The following is an 18126-nucleotide window of genomic DNA, read 5'->3' as shown; positions in this document are numbered from 1 at the left end:
CCACGATCTTGAGTTCTTGACACACCATAGTTTGGAAAGCCTCGATATTTTTCTATTTTTAACCATGCGCCCACCAAATATTGTCAATGATTCATCCTCGTCTTAAAGAGTCAAATAGCAAATCAAAGAAACAACCCAAACTAGGGAAAACAAGCAAAAATTTTAATCTTACAGAGGTAGATAAATAAATATATATTATTGAACAATGATGGCCGTTACATCTAAAGAGAAACAAATATGTTTACAGGTGCCCAAATAAACAGGACAAATCTATTATATCTGTTGTACTAGTGTGCTCAGGTATCGTGATACGACAAGAAGAAGAAAGAAAAGAATGCAAGCTAGGTATGTACTCTGGAATCAAACTTAATGGTTCGTGCTTCACCAGCATTGCTGCACAAAAGCTATGCTGTATGTTCAGGTCCCCGATTTCTGAGGTGGCCTGCTCCAGACAGCAATCTGTTCTTCGAAACTACCAATAACGGCAGATTGCTCTTTGTTGCCTAAAGAATTGGCGAGCCGACTGTAATATTGTTCAGTGCTGAAATCAACTAATACTTTCACTGAACCTGCAGTCTGCTTGTCGAGAACAATCTGCCCATCCGTGCTTGCTGTGCTGTTGGTAACAATGCTTATTGGCTTCAGTTGCAAAGATGGTTTTATATTTAATCCTTCCACCAAGTAAACAGCACCAAGAACTTCTCCCAGAAACATATCCTATATTTATGATGATATAAACCCCAAAAAACACAATCAGTAGCGAATCAACTACGACAATTAGGACATCTTTTCACAGCTGCAGTTTTAGGCTCTGTTTCAAATAGCTCTTGGGGCAAGGGATCTAAATCCCAGAAATCTCTATATGAAAGTATCTTATCTTTTCTCAGAGGAGAGTTGCAAATATCATATCATTAGAGAAGAAAAATATGATATCAAACCATTACAACAGGAGCGCCACAAGCTATCAAACACACGACCAGAGGTGAAAGTGTTATTTCAAGCTGTTTTTGTTCACTGTCATCTAGATGCTATTTGAAGTTGATAGTTGTTGAATGTTTGAAAGAAAAACCTGAGGAAAATGGAAGTGCCAGGTTACTGTACAGTAATCCCCCGGTTATGAGACTCCTCGGACATTAGATTGGCAATTAGGTAGGTTCAGGTTAACCTAAGCAAAAAGGAACGAATGTAAACTCAGTATTTCCTCGACCGAAAAGTTGAGTGCCCTGCTATCAATTAGATGATTTAGTCTAGGGCTCCCGATAGGCAAGTTCAGTTTGCAAGGCATTGCAGAGTATGGATTTGTGAATTCTTATGGAGTCATTTATACTATGTCACGAACGAAATTTCTGGGATTCTCTTTTTTTTTGGCAAGATAAAGTTGTTGGAGAAAATAAAAGGAATTGCAGACATTTACCATGTGGCGGTAAAGCCTATGCTTCAGTTGAAGATCATGCAGCAAGAGCAACAAGTGGTGCACAAAACTTGATTCAGGAGTGTGATCAGCATGCATTAAAGCTTCAAGGATAGATGGAAAGGAAGCAGCTCTTCTTTGAGAACTAAGAGGAATCAGTGCGATATCCAGAGAGGACTCCAGGATTGTTTTCGCAGCCAGCGGATCAAGAAACATATTAAACTCTGCATATCTGTTTGATGGAACAGTAAACACATTTCCCTTGGAATCATTTTCATCTCTGATATGGCCTCCAACAACATAAACCTTCTGCAATTAGCATAGATCAATACCGTTGGAACTGAAATTAATAGCAATAAAACTGAAAGAAGGTATCAAACAGCTGACCTCTATTAAAGAACTTGCATCCCTGTCAGACAGCACGATATTGGCCAAATTTGTAAGAGGTCCATTGGTGAGAATAGTGATCTTCTCGCTTGGATCAAGCTGCTCTTTAATAGAATGCCAAACTTCAAAAGCCAATGGCTGTCGAAGTTCTGGATGGTCAGTGTTTCTAGGAGCACCGTGTTTTACTGAATTTTCAGCAGTATACCTAGCAATGGAAATCATAAAATTGTAAGTATCTCGGCCATGTGCACTTATTTGTACATGGTCATCTGGTGACTATAAGATACCTTCTAGGGCTTCTTGGCAATGATCGAGCTAGTCCATAGAGAGTGTCCGAGTCAATTAGTCCTCCACTGCCTTGTGGAATAATACTGACATAGTCGCAACCATAACTTGGAGTGCCTAATGCAGTGGTATTACCATGTCCAACAGGAATATCATCCCGTCCCATCATATGCAAAATATCATAAATGATATCAATGCTTGCAACATTGGCCCAACCATTGCCACTGACCAAAATCCCCTGTAACCATTATAGTAAATTATATGCATCAAAATAAATACAAAAAAACAACCTTTAACTGCATTGAAGCACAACACTGTGCCATTCCTGATAACCGTACCTTTACATCTATTGCTTCAATAGGTGCCTTCAAGAGGTATATTAGGGAGATAAGATCTCCAGGACTCATGTCCATGTCAACAATAACAGGTCTGCCAATGTTTTTGTGTTTGAAGTTTGGCCTGTAAAGAATCTCTCCGTAAAATGGAAATTGTGCCTTAAAGTCAAAACGACCAGAGTTCTCCTGAACATTTAGTGCCTGCAGGTCATAGTTTAGTTATAAGAGTAGAACCAATACCACATAAATGAAGTTGACGAATGATTGGAGAAAAATTTTAGTTTCATAGATTAACACATGCATGTAGGTGCATCACCTCTTCCTGTAAAATTTTGTGTGACAGAATATCAGTTACCCAAATAGCAGCTGATCACCAAAGGCTAATGTGCATGCAGGATTGCCAGGAAAAATGACACATCAAATAAGGTTCCGTTATATTATTAGTAGACTCCTGATCACAAGATTTAAGTTTAGCACTCCCTCCGGTTTAAAATAAATGTCGTTTTAGCCTCTTCTACTATCTTCAAAATACATGTCGTTGCACAACTTCTAGACAGATTCATCCTAGTTTTTCCAGTCTTACCCCTTCTTAACTTCATCATTAATAACTTGTTTTCCCATGCCGTTTCACCTAAACAGCCATGCATGCATCAATTATTAGGAACTCTTTAGAAAGGACTAAATGAGGGTAAGATGGTCATTTTTCTAAGTTCTTATGGCCGACTCTAAAACATGTCTATTTAAATAGGAGGGGGTAACCTATTATCCAATGAAAGCAATAAGTTGTAAAAAGTACAGGCTCATGGTGGTGTAATTCTGTGATGGTAAGATGATGTTGAGTAAATAGTTTGGCACTAGCTAAAAGGTGAAAAACGGAAGAAACAAAAAAAATGCAACTGGTATGTGCAATATATAAAGAATCAAACTTATTAGCTCATTTGAACTTTACATAGTAGACACTGAATAGGTATAATGAAAAAATTAAAGATGCAAATCTTGTGACATGAGCCGATAGGCAGAAGAGCTTACCTCAAGGAAGCTCTTGAAAAACTCCCTGTCCAGGGGGCTATTCTTATCCACGTTTAGTTTAGCCTTCGTAGCAACACGAATGTGGGCTGCTTCTGGACCAGAGACTTCCTTAGTGTATCCATCCTAAGAAAAATGATTAGTCAGAAATTGTGTTTCCACCGCACTTCATCTTATTCACTTGCAAAATGGAAGAGTAAGTTGTCCAATGTCCAATACTCCTAAATAGCAAAGCAACACTTGCACTGTTCTCATAATCTCTTATTCACTAAATATTATATGTGGAAAATAAATGCATGGGTGGTCCTTAAACTTGTTGTGGGATGTCATCTACGTCCTTTTAACTTGGAAATTGCATAGTGGGGTCCTTAAACTTTTTAAATGTATCATCAAGGTCTAAAGTGCCCACAATACCCCTAGGTTGCTATGAGGCATGCCAGTTTGGAGATTTCTTTTTGGCAAGTTAAAATCGAAGAATTAAAGGCATGCTGGACATGAGGTTCTTAACGTTGGGTTTGATCGAGCAAATATGCTTTACAACTTATCTCTGCCTGCCTGGCAACATCATAAAGGTATGCACATGAGGGAAGTTAATGGAATTTTTTGCAAGTTTAATCTATCGGCAACAACTTTTTTATCAGGGAAAAGAATGAATTGTGTAACTGTTCCCTAAGAATAATTTTGCTATATTGGAGTACCTCACATCTTCCTTTATTACTTCCCTTCACATGACAGAAGCTATCTTTAATTCCAGTTTGAACATGACCGCTATGAACTCCGCCTTTTTGAAGACCAAACTTAGGATTTGTACGACCATCAAATAATGGGTTTGAACCATCATGCACATCATATGGTTTGTTTGAAGTTATAACTGTAATGTTCATATATTCAAGCTCAGCAAAATCATTTCCAAATTCACCCTTCTTATCATTGCGCATGCTGGAGATGGCAACACCAGAAGTAAAGGAGTCCCACATAAAATAGCTCTAAACAAGGAAAAGACAAGAAAAAATTAAATAACCAGGAATTTTTTTCAAAAAAAAAACATGAGGCAAATGAAATGAAGTAAATGGCATGAACTTACTGTATAGAATTGATCATTGAACCAAGTGTCTCGAGCAATCTTTAAAGACTTGAAACAGTATTGTGCCTCATACGTACTTTGATGACGTTTGAATTCGTAGAAGAATTTTTCGTTGATTGGAATTGTATTGGTCGCATCAAGAGGAACAAGTGTGATTGGAATGCCAGAATGAAACACCTGGTGATGTTTGTATGTTAGCTAATTGGGAAAAAAATCCTTCTATGCTATTGCTTAGCTCTTCAATCCACAATTTGCCAACAAATATGTAAGATCGCTTTGCCCATCATTATAAACTTTGGGGATAAATGAAGAAAAGGCTATTTCTGATGGGGGTCCAAGTGTAAGCATGAGAGCAAGAGGAATCTCGTTGTAGTGTCATAGTGAGGGGCTATCTTCTTTTATGTTATCATTTCTGGGAAATAATGAGTAAAAGTGACCTTTATGCTCTACTCAGTAGCTAAATTAACAGTGAAGTGACAGCAATGGCATGGAGGGGATAGAATTTTTGCAAAGTGATGGCTTAAAAGGGTGCGTGAGTTATTTGGTGGCGGATTGGGCATTATCCCAGTGGCATATGAGAAATTAACTACAGCTGAAATGAACTGAAGATAGATTCATGCATTACTGGCTTTTATGAATGCAAGATTAAGCACATATAGGTACCAAAGAGTTTACAGCACACTTAACCATAAAATGAAATGAGTAACAAAGTGACTACTAACAAGTGATTTATAATCTCACAAAAGAATTTGTCGTGGAGGGTAGACAAAATAAAAAAGTAAATGATAAAAGAGACAAAGGGGACCAAATTAAGAAATGCAGGAGTTGAAATGAAATTACAAAATCCACTTTCAAACTTCCATGAAAGATGTACAAAGATATTGTCTTGCAAATGTAAAGCTTACACCTGGTATGCGGCGAAAGGATCTCCGAATATGTTGAATTCTGCATTCGGATTGGTAGAGTAACTGGTAAACAAGTTACCATGGTCACCACACTGCTCTGGCGTGCATGATGTGGTAGCATTTTTTGGACAGCAACCTGTAGGGTTCTTCGATCTCACTCCACCACCCATAATGTACATGTGCTCCACATTTCTTTTTAGGTGTGGATTTGTCATGAGAAAAATAGCAAAGTTCGTATGTGCTCCTATGAGAATAACAGTTGTAGGGCCAGCAGATATTGTGTCTATCATTACTTGTTGTACTGTAGGTTGCTGAAGTGGTATGTATCTTCTGTGACCCTGTTTTACAGATTAAAATAGTGACACAGAGTTGATTGTAAATACTAAATCAATCAAAGTAGACATGCTTGTCTTCCATAAAGCACACTAACGTGATCACTGAATATAGCAACAAGTATGCCTAAATTAGTTTTTATTTTGCATCAGCCTGTCTCACACAAAGTGCAAATACAAGTGCTGTACCTTACTGTGAATAACTTCCCACTAATCAGGTTATCTTCAAAGTTTAAAACAATCTGACACCAGCTGAAATATGAATGATTGCCCAAAACATTTAGACACATCGGTAGGTTCTAGTGGCCACCTTTCTATATTTTTAATCTTTACAATATGCTGTCCATAAGTCTTAAAGGATAATGGAAAGGTCCATGAAATAACCCGAAAGGAGCTCCCAAGACTAACGAAAATATATATTACAAGAAGAATGCAGAGCAAGCTCTCATGGTAAATAATTCATGCTGATAGTTTACACAATTTCAACTCCACTTAGCAGCATGAAATGCCTAAGCTAGTGAAAATAAAAGGGAAACATAGGACCAAAGTGTGTTTGGCACATGTTCCATATGGATTAGGATCTTTTTTTTTTCAAGTGATAGTACTAAGTCAACTGCCAAACTTTAATTTATTTATTTTAGAAATCAAATAAGCTGTCGGATGATGCAGCGATAAACTAATTGACCAATTTTAGGACATGGGAATTTGCCAACATGTGCATTTTCATTCTGAGAGACCTGTAGACAGGGGCGGAGCTTAGTGCTGGCCAAAGTAGGCCATACCCCACCCTGGTTTAGGAAATTTCTTTAAGAAGCCCTTAATTCTGCCCCCCTCTGTTACTTGATTGACCCCACTCATTTTCAATCCAAGCTCCTCCACTGCATATAGAGATCTACTTGAGCATCGACAAGGGAAACAAAAAGTGATGCGTTACCTGTGGAAGGAAACCCCTTCTGATTCCAAAGTTTGTGTTTACATCCAACCGTCCACCACCTTCTAGTGGAATAGCTTGCCTGTACCGACAGCCTCCAAATGTTGCCATGCCCTAAATATTAACCTAATGTTAGTTTCTAGGAATCAAACAAGAGAAATGATAAATCCCCTTTCTTGAGAGATGAGTAGTCTCTAGATAACAAAGTTACAGAGGACGGTAAGATAGAACTTTGTACCTGATCAATCAGTGGAAAATAACCACCGACATTTGGATGTATGGTGCCAGAATCTGATATTCCATCATCACCACCAACTACAACTGGGATGTCATCACGGCCCATCATATAGAGTATATCATACAGATGATTCACAGCATGTCCAGCATCACTCCACGCATTCACATTGATGGTAACTGCCTGCTTATGTAAACAAGAAAATGTATCATGCATTATAGAACAACTGGACTCCAGCAAAAGTTGCTCCAGCTCTGAAGTTTATCTTGTTAAAAAAAAGACTGAAGCAGAGATAGTGATACAAAGCAGTGCCTAGGGTCTGGTAATAGAAACATATAAACTCACACATGCAGTGAGGTTACTGGAACAAACAAGTGAAACAGAACAGAAACATTCAACTAAAACTACCAGCTTTACACTCCCTGGCAAAGCCTCCAGAGACAACCTCTTCTGAGATCAACACAACAAACAAAGCTTGGCAGCACCATCATGATTACAGCAATCGAGGACCACCACACATATTGCCCTCGATTCCTCGAATCAATCACTGTGCATTCTCTTCTCAAACTTGAAGTTCCTCAGCACCAGTTACATTCAGCTAGCGACCGACGGCTCTTCTAGGAACTACAACAGGCTGATCAATTGGAGCACTACCACCACTGCACCATCCATATCATCAGAAATATGCAGAATCAAGAGGCAAAGTAGCTGACTAAGTGCATTATCCTAGTATGACAATATCCCAATCTGACTACTGAGACTCCTCAAAAGGACCACATTTGATCCCAAATATCTCATATTTGTCTTTGTGGTGGATGGTGAAGAGAGAACAGGCCTCCTTGGTATCTCACCATTCTGCCACTTCAACCGATTGGCCTCTGCCCCACCCCACTCAAGCGGAGCTCCTCATCCATCCGCGGGTGTCATTGAGACCCGTGGAGAAAACGCAGAGGTGCAGAGCGCACTGGCGCGACCCGTTTTGGATTCGCCTGCCGCCGAGGCTGCGCCGCCATGATGCCCCGCAGCCGGCTTCCGCCTCCCTTCAGTGACCGGCATCGCAAGGCACTCTGACTCGCCGCGCGTGCCCTAGCACTCGTCTCGGGTGACCGGCCGGCCGCGCGGCCTGGCGGTTGCGGCGGCCGGCGGCCGGCGGCATGCCATCCACCACCTGACCTCCCTCCCTCCCACCAGTCAGTCACCCTCACCTCGCCGGCCCATCTACGAGAAGGCAGGCCATCGAGAGACCTGAGTCTGTCTACGGGAGCCCAACCTGAGCCCACATTTCAGAACTAACTGGGCTTTTCAGTTTTGACGACTCTTAACTCTTTCTTACTCACGGGTACCCTGTCAAGGTGCTGGATGTAATAGCCTTGTATCAATTAAATCCAACCCTTTCTCAAAAAAAAAAGTAATGAAAAAAACTCTCAAAAAAATAACCGAAGCAATCGAGCTAGATTATGCTCAAAAGAAAATCAAGCTAGAATCCATTCATGAAACACTTGTATATTCACCTTTTAAAATGCAGAGAACTTAACATGCACAGAATATTACAGAATTTAACATGTTTTTCACTATAACTAGCCCATTGACCAATTGCCTGACGGATTGTTGGCATGTACCGAAAGGCCATGTTTAGGATGCAATCATGCAACACGCACCACCCCATGCAGCCTCATCACCTAGTTGCAGAGCTAGTTAGGTGATTGTGTATTCTTAGTAGGTTAATTGAAGTCCATATAAGGATACGAAGAAACTGTTCTCGTTAGTCATGCGGTCTACCCAAAATTATGGTCTGGCCTTAAATACAGAAGCTGACCCTACGACTGATCCCTGATTTGCCACTGAATTACTAACTCTAGAAGTTGCACGCTCTTCTTCGGGGAACGTATCTCGTGCAAACTATTTACCCCGTGCAACCTTAGAAACTATGAATCAAGACCACAAGATGCTAATCCAGTGGATAGGATTAGTGGTGGGATTATTTTGCAGTTAAGCCCCTCCACCCACCGGCCACTTTTGATGCAGCACCACTAATCCTATCCATTGGATTAGCATCTTGTGGTCTTGATCGATAGTTTCCAAAGTTGTACGGGCTAGATGGTTTGAACCAAATACGTTCCCCTCCTTTCGAGCACGAAAGCATTCCCCATGAAATATCTCCTTTTAATATAAAAGAGCGGCAGTAGCCTAAACAAATCGATACAGATATGGGTGATGATCCGGTGCATCTCTTAGCATAAGAGGAAAAGAATCAGAAAGTTTTGCTACTACATATAGAGTATGTATATATACTACACGCATTTTCAACCGACAATTTAAACCGCACAAAATTCTCTTTGTAAATTACTTATATAGTTCCTCTCTCACAGATTCTTTTCGAGGATATGCTGCGGTGTGGGCGGTGTATATATTAAGAACACTATATATATATACACACGCAGAACCATTTGGTCAAAGCCTCAGACAGGGATCGAGATGCTCTATCACTGTCTTATCTACAGCTAGTATATACTGTATTTTATATGTATATCATGCTCGACTAATGACAGTGCATCGAACTATATCAGTGCTTTTGTTTATCTTAGGCAAGAAGATTTTGCAGTTGGGAGATTGATTCTCTCTTCGATCGTGTGCTAATCTGTTCATAGACCGAGGTGCAGTGGAAGTACTCTTGAAGGAACAATTCCTTTTTTTTTACAAGGTTTGGAACGCTGTTACTGTAGAGGTACTCATTTGGGAAATGGGAACCCAACTTGGATGGGATATTTCGGGGATTGAGTGAGATTTCGTTGACTTGATAACCGGGAATGGTAGACTTCTTTAAGCACGGAAATTCTTGTGGCCGAAAAAAAAAAGATTAGGGTTCATTGAGAACTGAGGTCTTGTTTAGTTGCCCAACTTTGGGGTGCCCAAATTACTGTAGCAACACTGTAGCGTTTCGTTTGTATTTGTGAATTATTGTCCAAATATTGACCAATTAGGCTCAAAAGATTCGTCTCGCAAAGTATAACAAAACTGTGCAATTAGTTTTTGATTTCGTCTACATTCAGTACTCCATGCATGTACCATAAGTTTGATGTGATGGGGAATCTTCTTTTTGCATAGTGCTAAATTTAGGATTTATGGGTGAACTGAACAAGGCCTGAACAATGAACAATGTGAGGAGTTAGATCGAACAATCTCCGGCAAATATGTAACTATGCTGATCATTTGATCAATGACGTGACCTTGGAGTCCTGTCCTCCTGCAGGCTGCAGTGTGCAGTGCTCTCGCTCTGCACAGCTACACTCGCTAGGCAAAGGCAACAGACGCGGCCTTGTTTGGACGTGCAACCAAGCCATCGAGACCAGACGGTGAATGAATTAATGAATGCCTGGCCCAAGCTGGCACAGACTACAGAGGCTGTGCATCGACGATACAGACGCGACGAATGAACATACACGCAGAGTACGATGATATTCTTCGTCGATCGATCTATACCTCTCTCCCGTTGCACGCATTTTGCTTTGCTCCTTCAAAGAGATCTGGCGATCATCTCTCGTTGCGTTGCTACGATCATTAGTTAGTTAACGGCAACACTAGTATGCTAAGCTAAGTTTGAACAGAAAGCATCGAAATCCTTGCTTTCTTGCTCTGAGAAGCGAGGAAAACCACGCCATATTTGAAGCGCATTACAATCCTAGCTGATGCCTGATGCTCCGGATGCAAAGTACAACAGACGACGATGCAAGGAGATCGAAAAATTTTAGTACTGTACTTACTAAGCACTCATCGCTAACGTACCTTGAGGTCGAACTCGGATCGGTCCTGCTTGAGGATGTAGAGCAGCGCAAGCAAGTCGTCGGTGTCCATGTCCGTGTCCAGCAGGATCCGCTGCGGCGCCGCCTCTTCCGTCGCCACGCAGCCGGCGACGAAGACGGCCGCCACGACCACCACCAGAACCGCCGCCGCCGCCCTCCATTTACGCAGCAACGAGGTCGTCTTCTTCGTCCACCCGCTCACCATCGCAAAGAGCTAGCTTGATCGTCGTCTACCGACGAGAAGACGGAGCTGGCTGCTGCGGCACTCGGGAGAGGCGTGCGAGCCAACACACCGGGCCGAGCTATTAAATGAGGGCACGAGTGTCAGCGTAGGGCAGGCCGGGGAGGCGGCTGTGCCGTGCACTGTGCACACGCGACTGGAGCACGTTGTTTATTGCGCGCGTGCTCCATGTCTTCTCGTACGTGCAGGCCCTCTTGCCTTGGTGCCATCCGGAACGTGCCGCCGTTGACGGCCATAATTCGCCACACCTGACATTAGGTACCAGCTACGTCGTGGCAAGACACATTGTAAGGTAAAAATAAATTGCTTGGTTGGTAATTAAGGTGTGGCAAAATTAGTGTGGTCGCTGTTTAGATTGCCGGCCATGAATGTTTGGCAAAAAATTGTGACATCTATTAAGTTGCTAGCCATATATTAGTAAAAACACCTCAAAATCATTTATTTTCAGTAGGTAAATCAACATACTAACATGTGTTAGTAAAAATATTGTTAAAGTGAAAACTCCTATTGCAACGAGTGTAATGAGACAACGGATTTTTTTATCTGTAATTTTTTTTTTGTTGAGATAAGAATGAATGTTAACCCATTTATACATTCAAGAATGAACACCTCGTGTTGTCCAGATTTTATTGTAAACATATAATCAACATGGCTACCAAATTAATCTAATGGTGCTAAAAAAAAGAAAAATACAACATATTTCTCCACCGATGGAGGAGCTAGAGGCTCCGCGCCAGTGCTGCTCCTCTGACAGGCAGCAGAACAATACATTAAGGTTCTGTTTGGCACGGCTCCACTCCTAAACTCCAGCAACTTCATAAAAAAATTCAGCCAAACACCTCAACTCCAAAACTCCATGGAGTTGCCAACTCTATGGAGATGTAGTGCAAATGGAGGTGGAGTTTTGGAGCACCTCTTTTGCTGCTCCAGAAACCTCTCTTTTGAACCTCCTCGTGGAGTTGGTGGGTAATTACCCACCAATGCCACTGGTTACACAAAAAAATGTTTCATTCTATTCTCCCTTCTATTCTCCCGAGCCCCACTCGCCGCCAAAGCCCCGCCCGTCGCCGCCCCCGTGGCCGGCTGGCCCCGCCGCCCGGCGACGCCCGTCGCCGCCCAAGCTGCCCCGCCGCCCGTCGCCACCCCCGTCGCCGCCCACCCCGCTGCCCGCCGCCCAGCCCCGCCGCCCACCTCGCCGCCCGTGGAGGGTCTCCCGTGTGCGGCACAGTGCAGTGGAAAAAGGGGAAGAAGAAGATGGGATAGAGAGGATGACAAGTGGGCCTTAATTGGGGGGCAACAATGGCAATCCACACTGAAATCGATCTTTTTTGGAGCTGAGAGCACCCATCTAGCTAAACATCCCATTTTTGTTCTGGAGTTTTGGAATGGAGCTGGCTCCATGTGGAGTTCTGGAATGGAGCAGCTCCACCCGGAGTTGAAGCCATGCCAAACAGGACCTAAAGAAATCGATAAAAAGGAATTATCTTCTCTCACGCTGGAGCGATGCGGACTGGCTATGGCGTGCCCCCATTTTATTCTTCAACTAAACACTTACCAAATTAGACGTGGCAAGTTTAATATTAGATGTGGCAACTTATGGTTAGCAAACACCCCCTACTCCCTCCGGCCCATGTCTCGGCTCGAAACGACTGGCCGGCGTGGCATCCGGCCTCTGGCCCTCTCGGGGCCGGAGGTGATCCCGTGCATGAGTTGCCCTGCCGGAGTGGATCGGACAAAAACGGGCGTTGGGCCAAGGTCCAGTGGTGACAACTGACAAGGTGGTTAGTTTCGTAGAGTCACGATCACGCCGACGACCGGATCGGAGCGGAGGAGGAACAAGTCTGTGATGATGGATGATGCAATGCATGCATGTGCGGTCAGCATGGAGCAAATTACGTGAATCATTGACCCGTGATACCCGCTAGCTGATTGCACTCCGTAGAGAGAGAGAGTTTGCTGACGTAAAGCTGCTTGCGAATGTACGATTGGACTACTGTCCGTGCAATCTCCAACTCCAATTGACTGATTTTTTTTTAACGAACGAGCACCAAGACAGTGCATATTTCATTGATAAAGCAGAGATGTGTACAAGCCGGTTAGCCGGTTCGAAAAATAGGAAAGACTACTCGCGGGATAAAAGAGTCGCTAAGTCCTTTGCACCGGCCAGGATCCAGGATCCTGCCTGATGTTAGCAAAAAGGGACGTCGGAGAAGCCTCGCGGCGATAGAAAATTCTTGTGTTCCTCTTCTTCCACAACTCCCAGATAATTAGTAGCGTGAGGCTTCGCAGAGCTTTTCGCAGTGCGCTCGGCAAGGTAGTTGTGTTGGTCCACCATTCGAGCGGTGTGGCACATGGTCTCTACTTTGAGGGGTGGATGCTTGGCGTCCCCACCCATTGAGCCATCAGCAACCAGATTCTTTTCGTGTATCGACGGTCTGCTAGTAGGTGCTTGGCCGTTTCGCCTGTTCATCAACACAGAAGGCAAGATGGGCTGTAAGTCCAACCACGTCGAGCGAGTCGGTTTGAGGTCCGGATATGATTCTGGGTGATGAGCCACGCAAAAAATTTGCACTTTGACGGTGCTCATTATTGCCAGACGGTGTTGGTGCGGGGCGCTTTGGTGCGACTAATGAACTGAGCCTTGTAAGCCGATACCACCGTGTATATTCCGTTGTTGGTGAGCTTCCAGTGTATTTGGTCGTCGATTTCCGGTCATAGATGTACATTCCGGATCATATTCCAAAGATCGATGAACTCGCTGAGATGTATAAGTGAGATTCCACTGGTCATGTTGAGGTTCGAGATCCATTTGTTGCCGTTAAGCGCTTCTGGCACTTTCCTCTTTTTATTTCTAGCGCGGGCAAAAAGGTTCGGGGCAATGTCTTTTGGTCGGCGACCCTCGACCCAACCAGAGCGACAGAAGCTAGTCTTCCTTCCATCTCCTAACGCTTATAGTTGTACATGCAGCGAAGAGGAGTCGACCAGTGTCATCGCATGGTATTTCGGTTCCAACCCCGGCCTTGTCGTCATTTGCCCACTCGTGCCATAGCCACTGCAGTAGTGCTCTCGCAAAGCTATCTAAGTCAAGTATCCCGAGACCTCCGTTCTCCTTCGGGAGGCAGCTGCGCACCCAGTTAACTTTACATTTTGCACATGTGAGGTCTCCGTCGCCCGCCCAGACCTCTTCCTCAGCTTGTCCAGTTCCTCCAAAAGGTCTTTAGACGTTTTAATCACCATCAGCAGGTGCGCTGGTTGGGAAATTAGGACGGATTTTGTGAGGCTGAGACGACCCGCTTACCTGAGGTGGCGGCCGTTCAGGTTGAGAGTTCCCGGTGGTGGTGACTGGTGACACATAACGGATTATCGGGACTCACATTTTTTCGGAAACTAATTTCTTTTTAAAAAAACTAGAAAATATTTACACGTATTCATGCACTCTTATACGTGCCCGCTTTTGATGTCAACATTTGCCACTAACGTGTTATTCTGACCACTAGTTGCAGTAGAGATTTATCGGTGAGGAGTGAGGTGGGGGAGACTGGTCATTGGATAAAACATTTCATTCTCTTTGCCAACTTCTAAGTTCCTCTCTAGCTAAGGTAAAATTTGTCTGGGCTAAATTTGGAGGATTAGTACCTGCATGTTCTGCCCATTAGGCTCTGGGCCGTGTAGAAGGAGCAAACAGTATGATCTGTGCCAAATTGGTCGGTGGCGTGTGGTTGGCCCATTATGTCAACAGTTATGACACTCCGCGTGACGGGCCTTGAATGTGACTGCCAGCCCAGTTTGACCGTTCGGGCTAGGGAGGGGCCCGGTCAGCCCATCACCACGCCCTACGGACTTGCCACGCGCGGCGGACGTCGTGGACGGCCCGGGCGAGCATGGCGTCGTCTTCCGCGGTCGTATCCATAGGTATTCCGTACACATCCGCCACACAGACGCCGCGCGAGCAGGTCGATCCGGTGCGGTGATGGTTGGTTGGCGTACGGGCCCTGTTCATTTAGCGGTCGGTCTCTTGCCAGGGCGACGACGGCCGTCGCGGCATGCATGCAAGCCAGCGATCAGCCGGGACGACGATACATCTCGACCGAGAGGGAGAGGAGACCACCCACCACACCGGTCACCGGTGGCCGCATGGACGTCCACACACGGGGCTACGGCCTACGACGAGGCAAACGTGGTAGCGTGCGGCCCGGCTCCGGCTGTATTAATTAGCGTGTAGTGGTGGTCCGCGCGAAGATGGTCACGGAAAAATCCAAGTCGTCTTGGATCGCATCTAAAATCCCACCGCCGGCCTGGACCATCGTCCGAATGGAGCGAGCCTCGTGAGAAATCTGAACGCCGACGACTCACTCGGTCGACGTCGGGGTAGCTGCCCGATGCACAGTACAGTAGTGTTTCCATCGTGTAGAAAGCCACTGCAGAAGCACCGGCCAAATCGATCCTGTGGAGTCTTTCTCACGAAAGATGTACAGCACTTTTTTTAAAACAAATAACACGGTACAATGATGTCATGTACGTCCGAACTTTCCTTCAGAAACTTCGTACGCTTCAATTCTGCCGCTCTGCGTGCTGGGCTGCTGGTTTCATGCAAACAAATCCCCTAATGATGGTGCCAAGTGCAGTCTGCGTGGCCACACCTTTCGACATTGATCAAGCGTTGGCTCTCATCGCAGCTAACAACCATGACTCCATCCAGTTAACTAGCACCCCGTACGCCATTATTCGTGCCTTCGAAGATTTGGGTACCATGATGATGTTTCATGTCCTCCGGAACGTTTGTTGGCCCGGCAGATCGAACGCTGTTTGCATTGAACAGGGGCAGTAGCGAGTACGATCATTAAAATTTCAGCTGAATCATTCCCCGTTCATACTCCTAAATAGCATGCCTTTCGGTGTCGAAGACCGAGAACATGCTGGAGCAGTGATGGCCGTTTCTGTTCAGTTCTCGACCAGCTCCCAAGTTCAGAAACACAACTGCATCCAAGTTGTTGTATGCTTGTTCGCGCCGGGTTGGAGGCCTCATGCTTGCTTTACGCCGGGCGAGAGCAGTGGCCTCGTGGTGGAGATTAAAGTAAAAGGCCCGGTCAAACGTAACGAAGAGCAGCCCATATCTTGGCATGAACGTACAGAAGAGAATCGGCGAGTAGTTTACCCGATGCGGTAATGCTCGCCACGTCTCCTGCTCGTTTTTTAACCCGAGTCCACGGCCTCCCCCACTAGCCAGGCTCCGAGCCTCTGACTCTGAGAGCGATTCACTGTGAGGCTACTGTGATCGTGCCCGCACGTGTGCAAGCTCGCCGCATACCAGTATACCACTGGTGTAGTGGTGTGGTGAATCTTACCGTTGGCTTCCCCCGGGCCCACGACCTGACGCCCTCCCTCCCCCTGAACCCCTGACGGCCTGACCGCTGGGACACCCCACTTGGTGCTGCCTCCGTCACAGGAGGAAACTGCCAAAATAATGCATGAGGAACACGACACACGAGACCGTGCCACGCCACCAAATCCACCTAAGCTGGTAGCCTACAGTAGGCTAGTAGTTAGCTTCCCTGTTGCGCCGCCGATACACTCCCCCCCGTTCACCATATTCCGTTGCCGTTGCTGTCTCTGGCTCGTGGGCCCGCTGACCGGGCTCCGACATGTCGGTCCACGCCGGCGGGAAGGTAAGCACGGTTTGGCCAGAGACGCCGTGGGCCGTGGCCCCGTCCGTGGCCTTCACCTTTGGGTGAGATCGAAGGAAACCCCATGTCCCCATGGCCATGGCCTTCAACCTTCTCGCATATGCGTGTAGCCATGCAGTAGCATGTGCATTTCGGGAATCACTGAGGATATTATGGCAGCTCCAGTGTGAGGAAAAATCGAACCGTGAGCAAGAAAAAACGAACACAGCACGTAGTGAGCGTCGATTTCTATGTGTCAGAACGCAAGGTCGAACTCCAAACAAAAGTTGAACCCTGGCGAATAAAATAATACTTCCTGTCTCGGAGCATGGCACGACCACCAAATCAGGCAAATAAACAATAGTTTGTTGCATGCGTGAAGTAGGAATGATGAGGGGGAAAGGAATTTTTCATTGTACACGTGGATCCGTCAATCGGTGTTTATTTCCAGGGCTGCAGAAATCGACGAAGCACTGCTCTTACCATCCCTTTGTAGGTAGTAGTACTCCGTAAGCGAGCCACGTACGTGTGTGCATCGTTATCCAGCAATCCAGATCAGGAAAAGAATTTGGTTAAAAGAAAAGGTCAGGAAAAAAAATCGCTGCTCATGCCGTATATTTTCCTGTCCGGCTATCAGGTCCCTTAATGCTCAAACGACAACTAAGAGCATCACATGATCGCTGCGACAAATCTCGAGGTTAAGTTGAACAGCATCCAGTTCTCGCCCTTGAGCTAGTTGCCATGCCATGGATGCACGTCGTGCTTATCCCCTGGTCCCCGTACTCAGTACACGATTGTACGCAACAAAACGGCGCGTCGCATTCACGAGCCAGCCCCAGCCCAGTACGTTTTCGTTCCTGGCGCGAAGTGGTAACACAGCTAAGACGCATGGCATTAGCAGGTAATCCAGGCTTCGAGCTTCCATTCCGGCGCTTCAGCCGTTCCCATCACAGGCGACAAAGCCTAACCTAACCCAATCTAATCTCCATAGCCCCCACCTGCTCAGCCGAGAAGCCTTTTCACCGGCGCCAGCGCCAGCGTGGGCGGCGAACAGAACAGAGATCAGAGAGACGCGAACGCCAAAGGCTGGGCCCGGGCTGGGTGACCGGCCCGTTACGCCCGCGTCGTCGTGTTCCGGCCCCGTCGCAAAATCCCCACACAGTGGGTAGATCCACGAGCCCGTCGCCCCAATGCCAGGTGGGTCCAGCGTGCTCCAGGCCCACGCGCAGCGTGACCACGGCCGGATCCCGCATATCGCGTACCGTTTCCTCGGTCTCTAGTGCCAGAAAGGCTCGGGGCCGAGCCCCCCGAGGCGGTCGCATTGATAGCGGCCAACTGCCACGTGAGACGGGAGAGCCCACCTGTCATGCTCTGACCCGGGCGCCCGGCCCGATCCGAGCCTCAGGCTCGGACAGCCGTTTGCGCATCCGAGCCTACCGCGCAGGGGGACGCCGACCCCGAAGCCACTAAACAATTCGGAGAACCAGCGGA

At 45.7% G+C, this 18126-nt stretch overlaps 1 protein-coding gene across 7 annotated transcripts; it reads right to left on the bottom strand.

The window, feature by feature from the left end:
• Window positions 1–177: 177 nt before the first annotated feature.
• On the bottom strand, window positions 178–11018 carry LOC117849551 (nucleoside hydrolase 3). Of its 7 annotated transcripts, XM_034731129.2 has the most exons (13): window positions 10715–11012; window positions 6935–7114; window positions 6700–6810; window positions 5436–5771; window positions 4529–4705; window positions 4143–4430; window positions 3448–3570; window positions 2422–2619; window positions 2086–2321; window positions 1799–2003; window positions 1415–1720; window positions 1070–1165; window positions 579–717 (listed from the first exon to the last, which is right to left on the bottom strand). In XM_034731129.2, exons 1-12 carry the CDS (start codon window positions 10934–10936, stop codon window positions 1115–1117), a joined length of 2433 nt encoding a protein of 810 aa, XP_034587020.1. In that variant the 5' UTR covers window positions 10937–11012; the 3' UTR covers window positions 579–717; window positions 1070–1114. The 7 variants fall into 7 exon arrangements, with proteins under 7 accessions (XP_034587018.1, XP_034587017.1, XP_034587019.1 ...); XM_034731127.2 differs by lacking the exon at window positions 1070–1165 and having other exon boundaries at window positions 178–717; window positions 1415–1717; XM_034731126.2 differs by lacking the exon at window positions 1070–1165 and having other exon boundaries at window positions 178–717; window positions 10715–11011.
• Between the last annotated feature and the right edge of the window lie 7108 nt (window positions 11019–18126).

This window comes from Setaria viridis, chromosome 3 (assembly GCF_005286985.2).
Source record: "Setaria viridis chromosome 3, Setaria_viridis_v4.0, whole genome shotgun sequence".
Lineage (NCBI taxonomy): Eukaryota > Viridiplantae > Streptophyta > Magnoliopsida > Poales > Poaceae > Setaria > Setaria viridis.
Note: the sequence above shows the minus strand (reverse complement) of the source record. Positions and strands in the feature narration are given on the sequence as shown.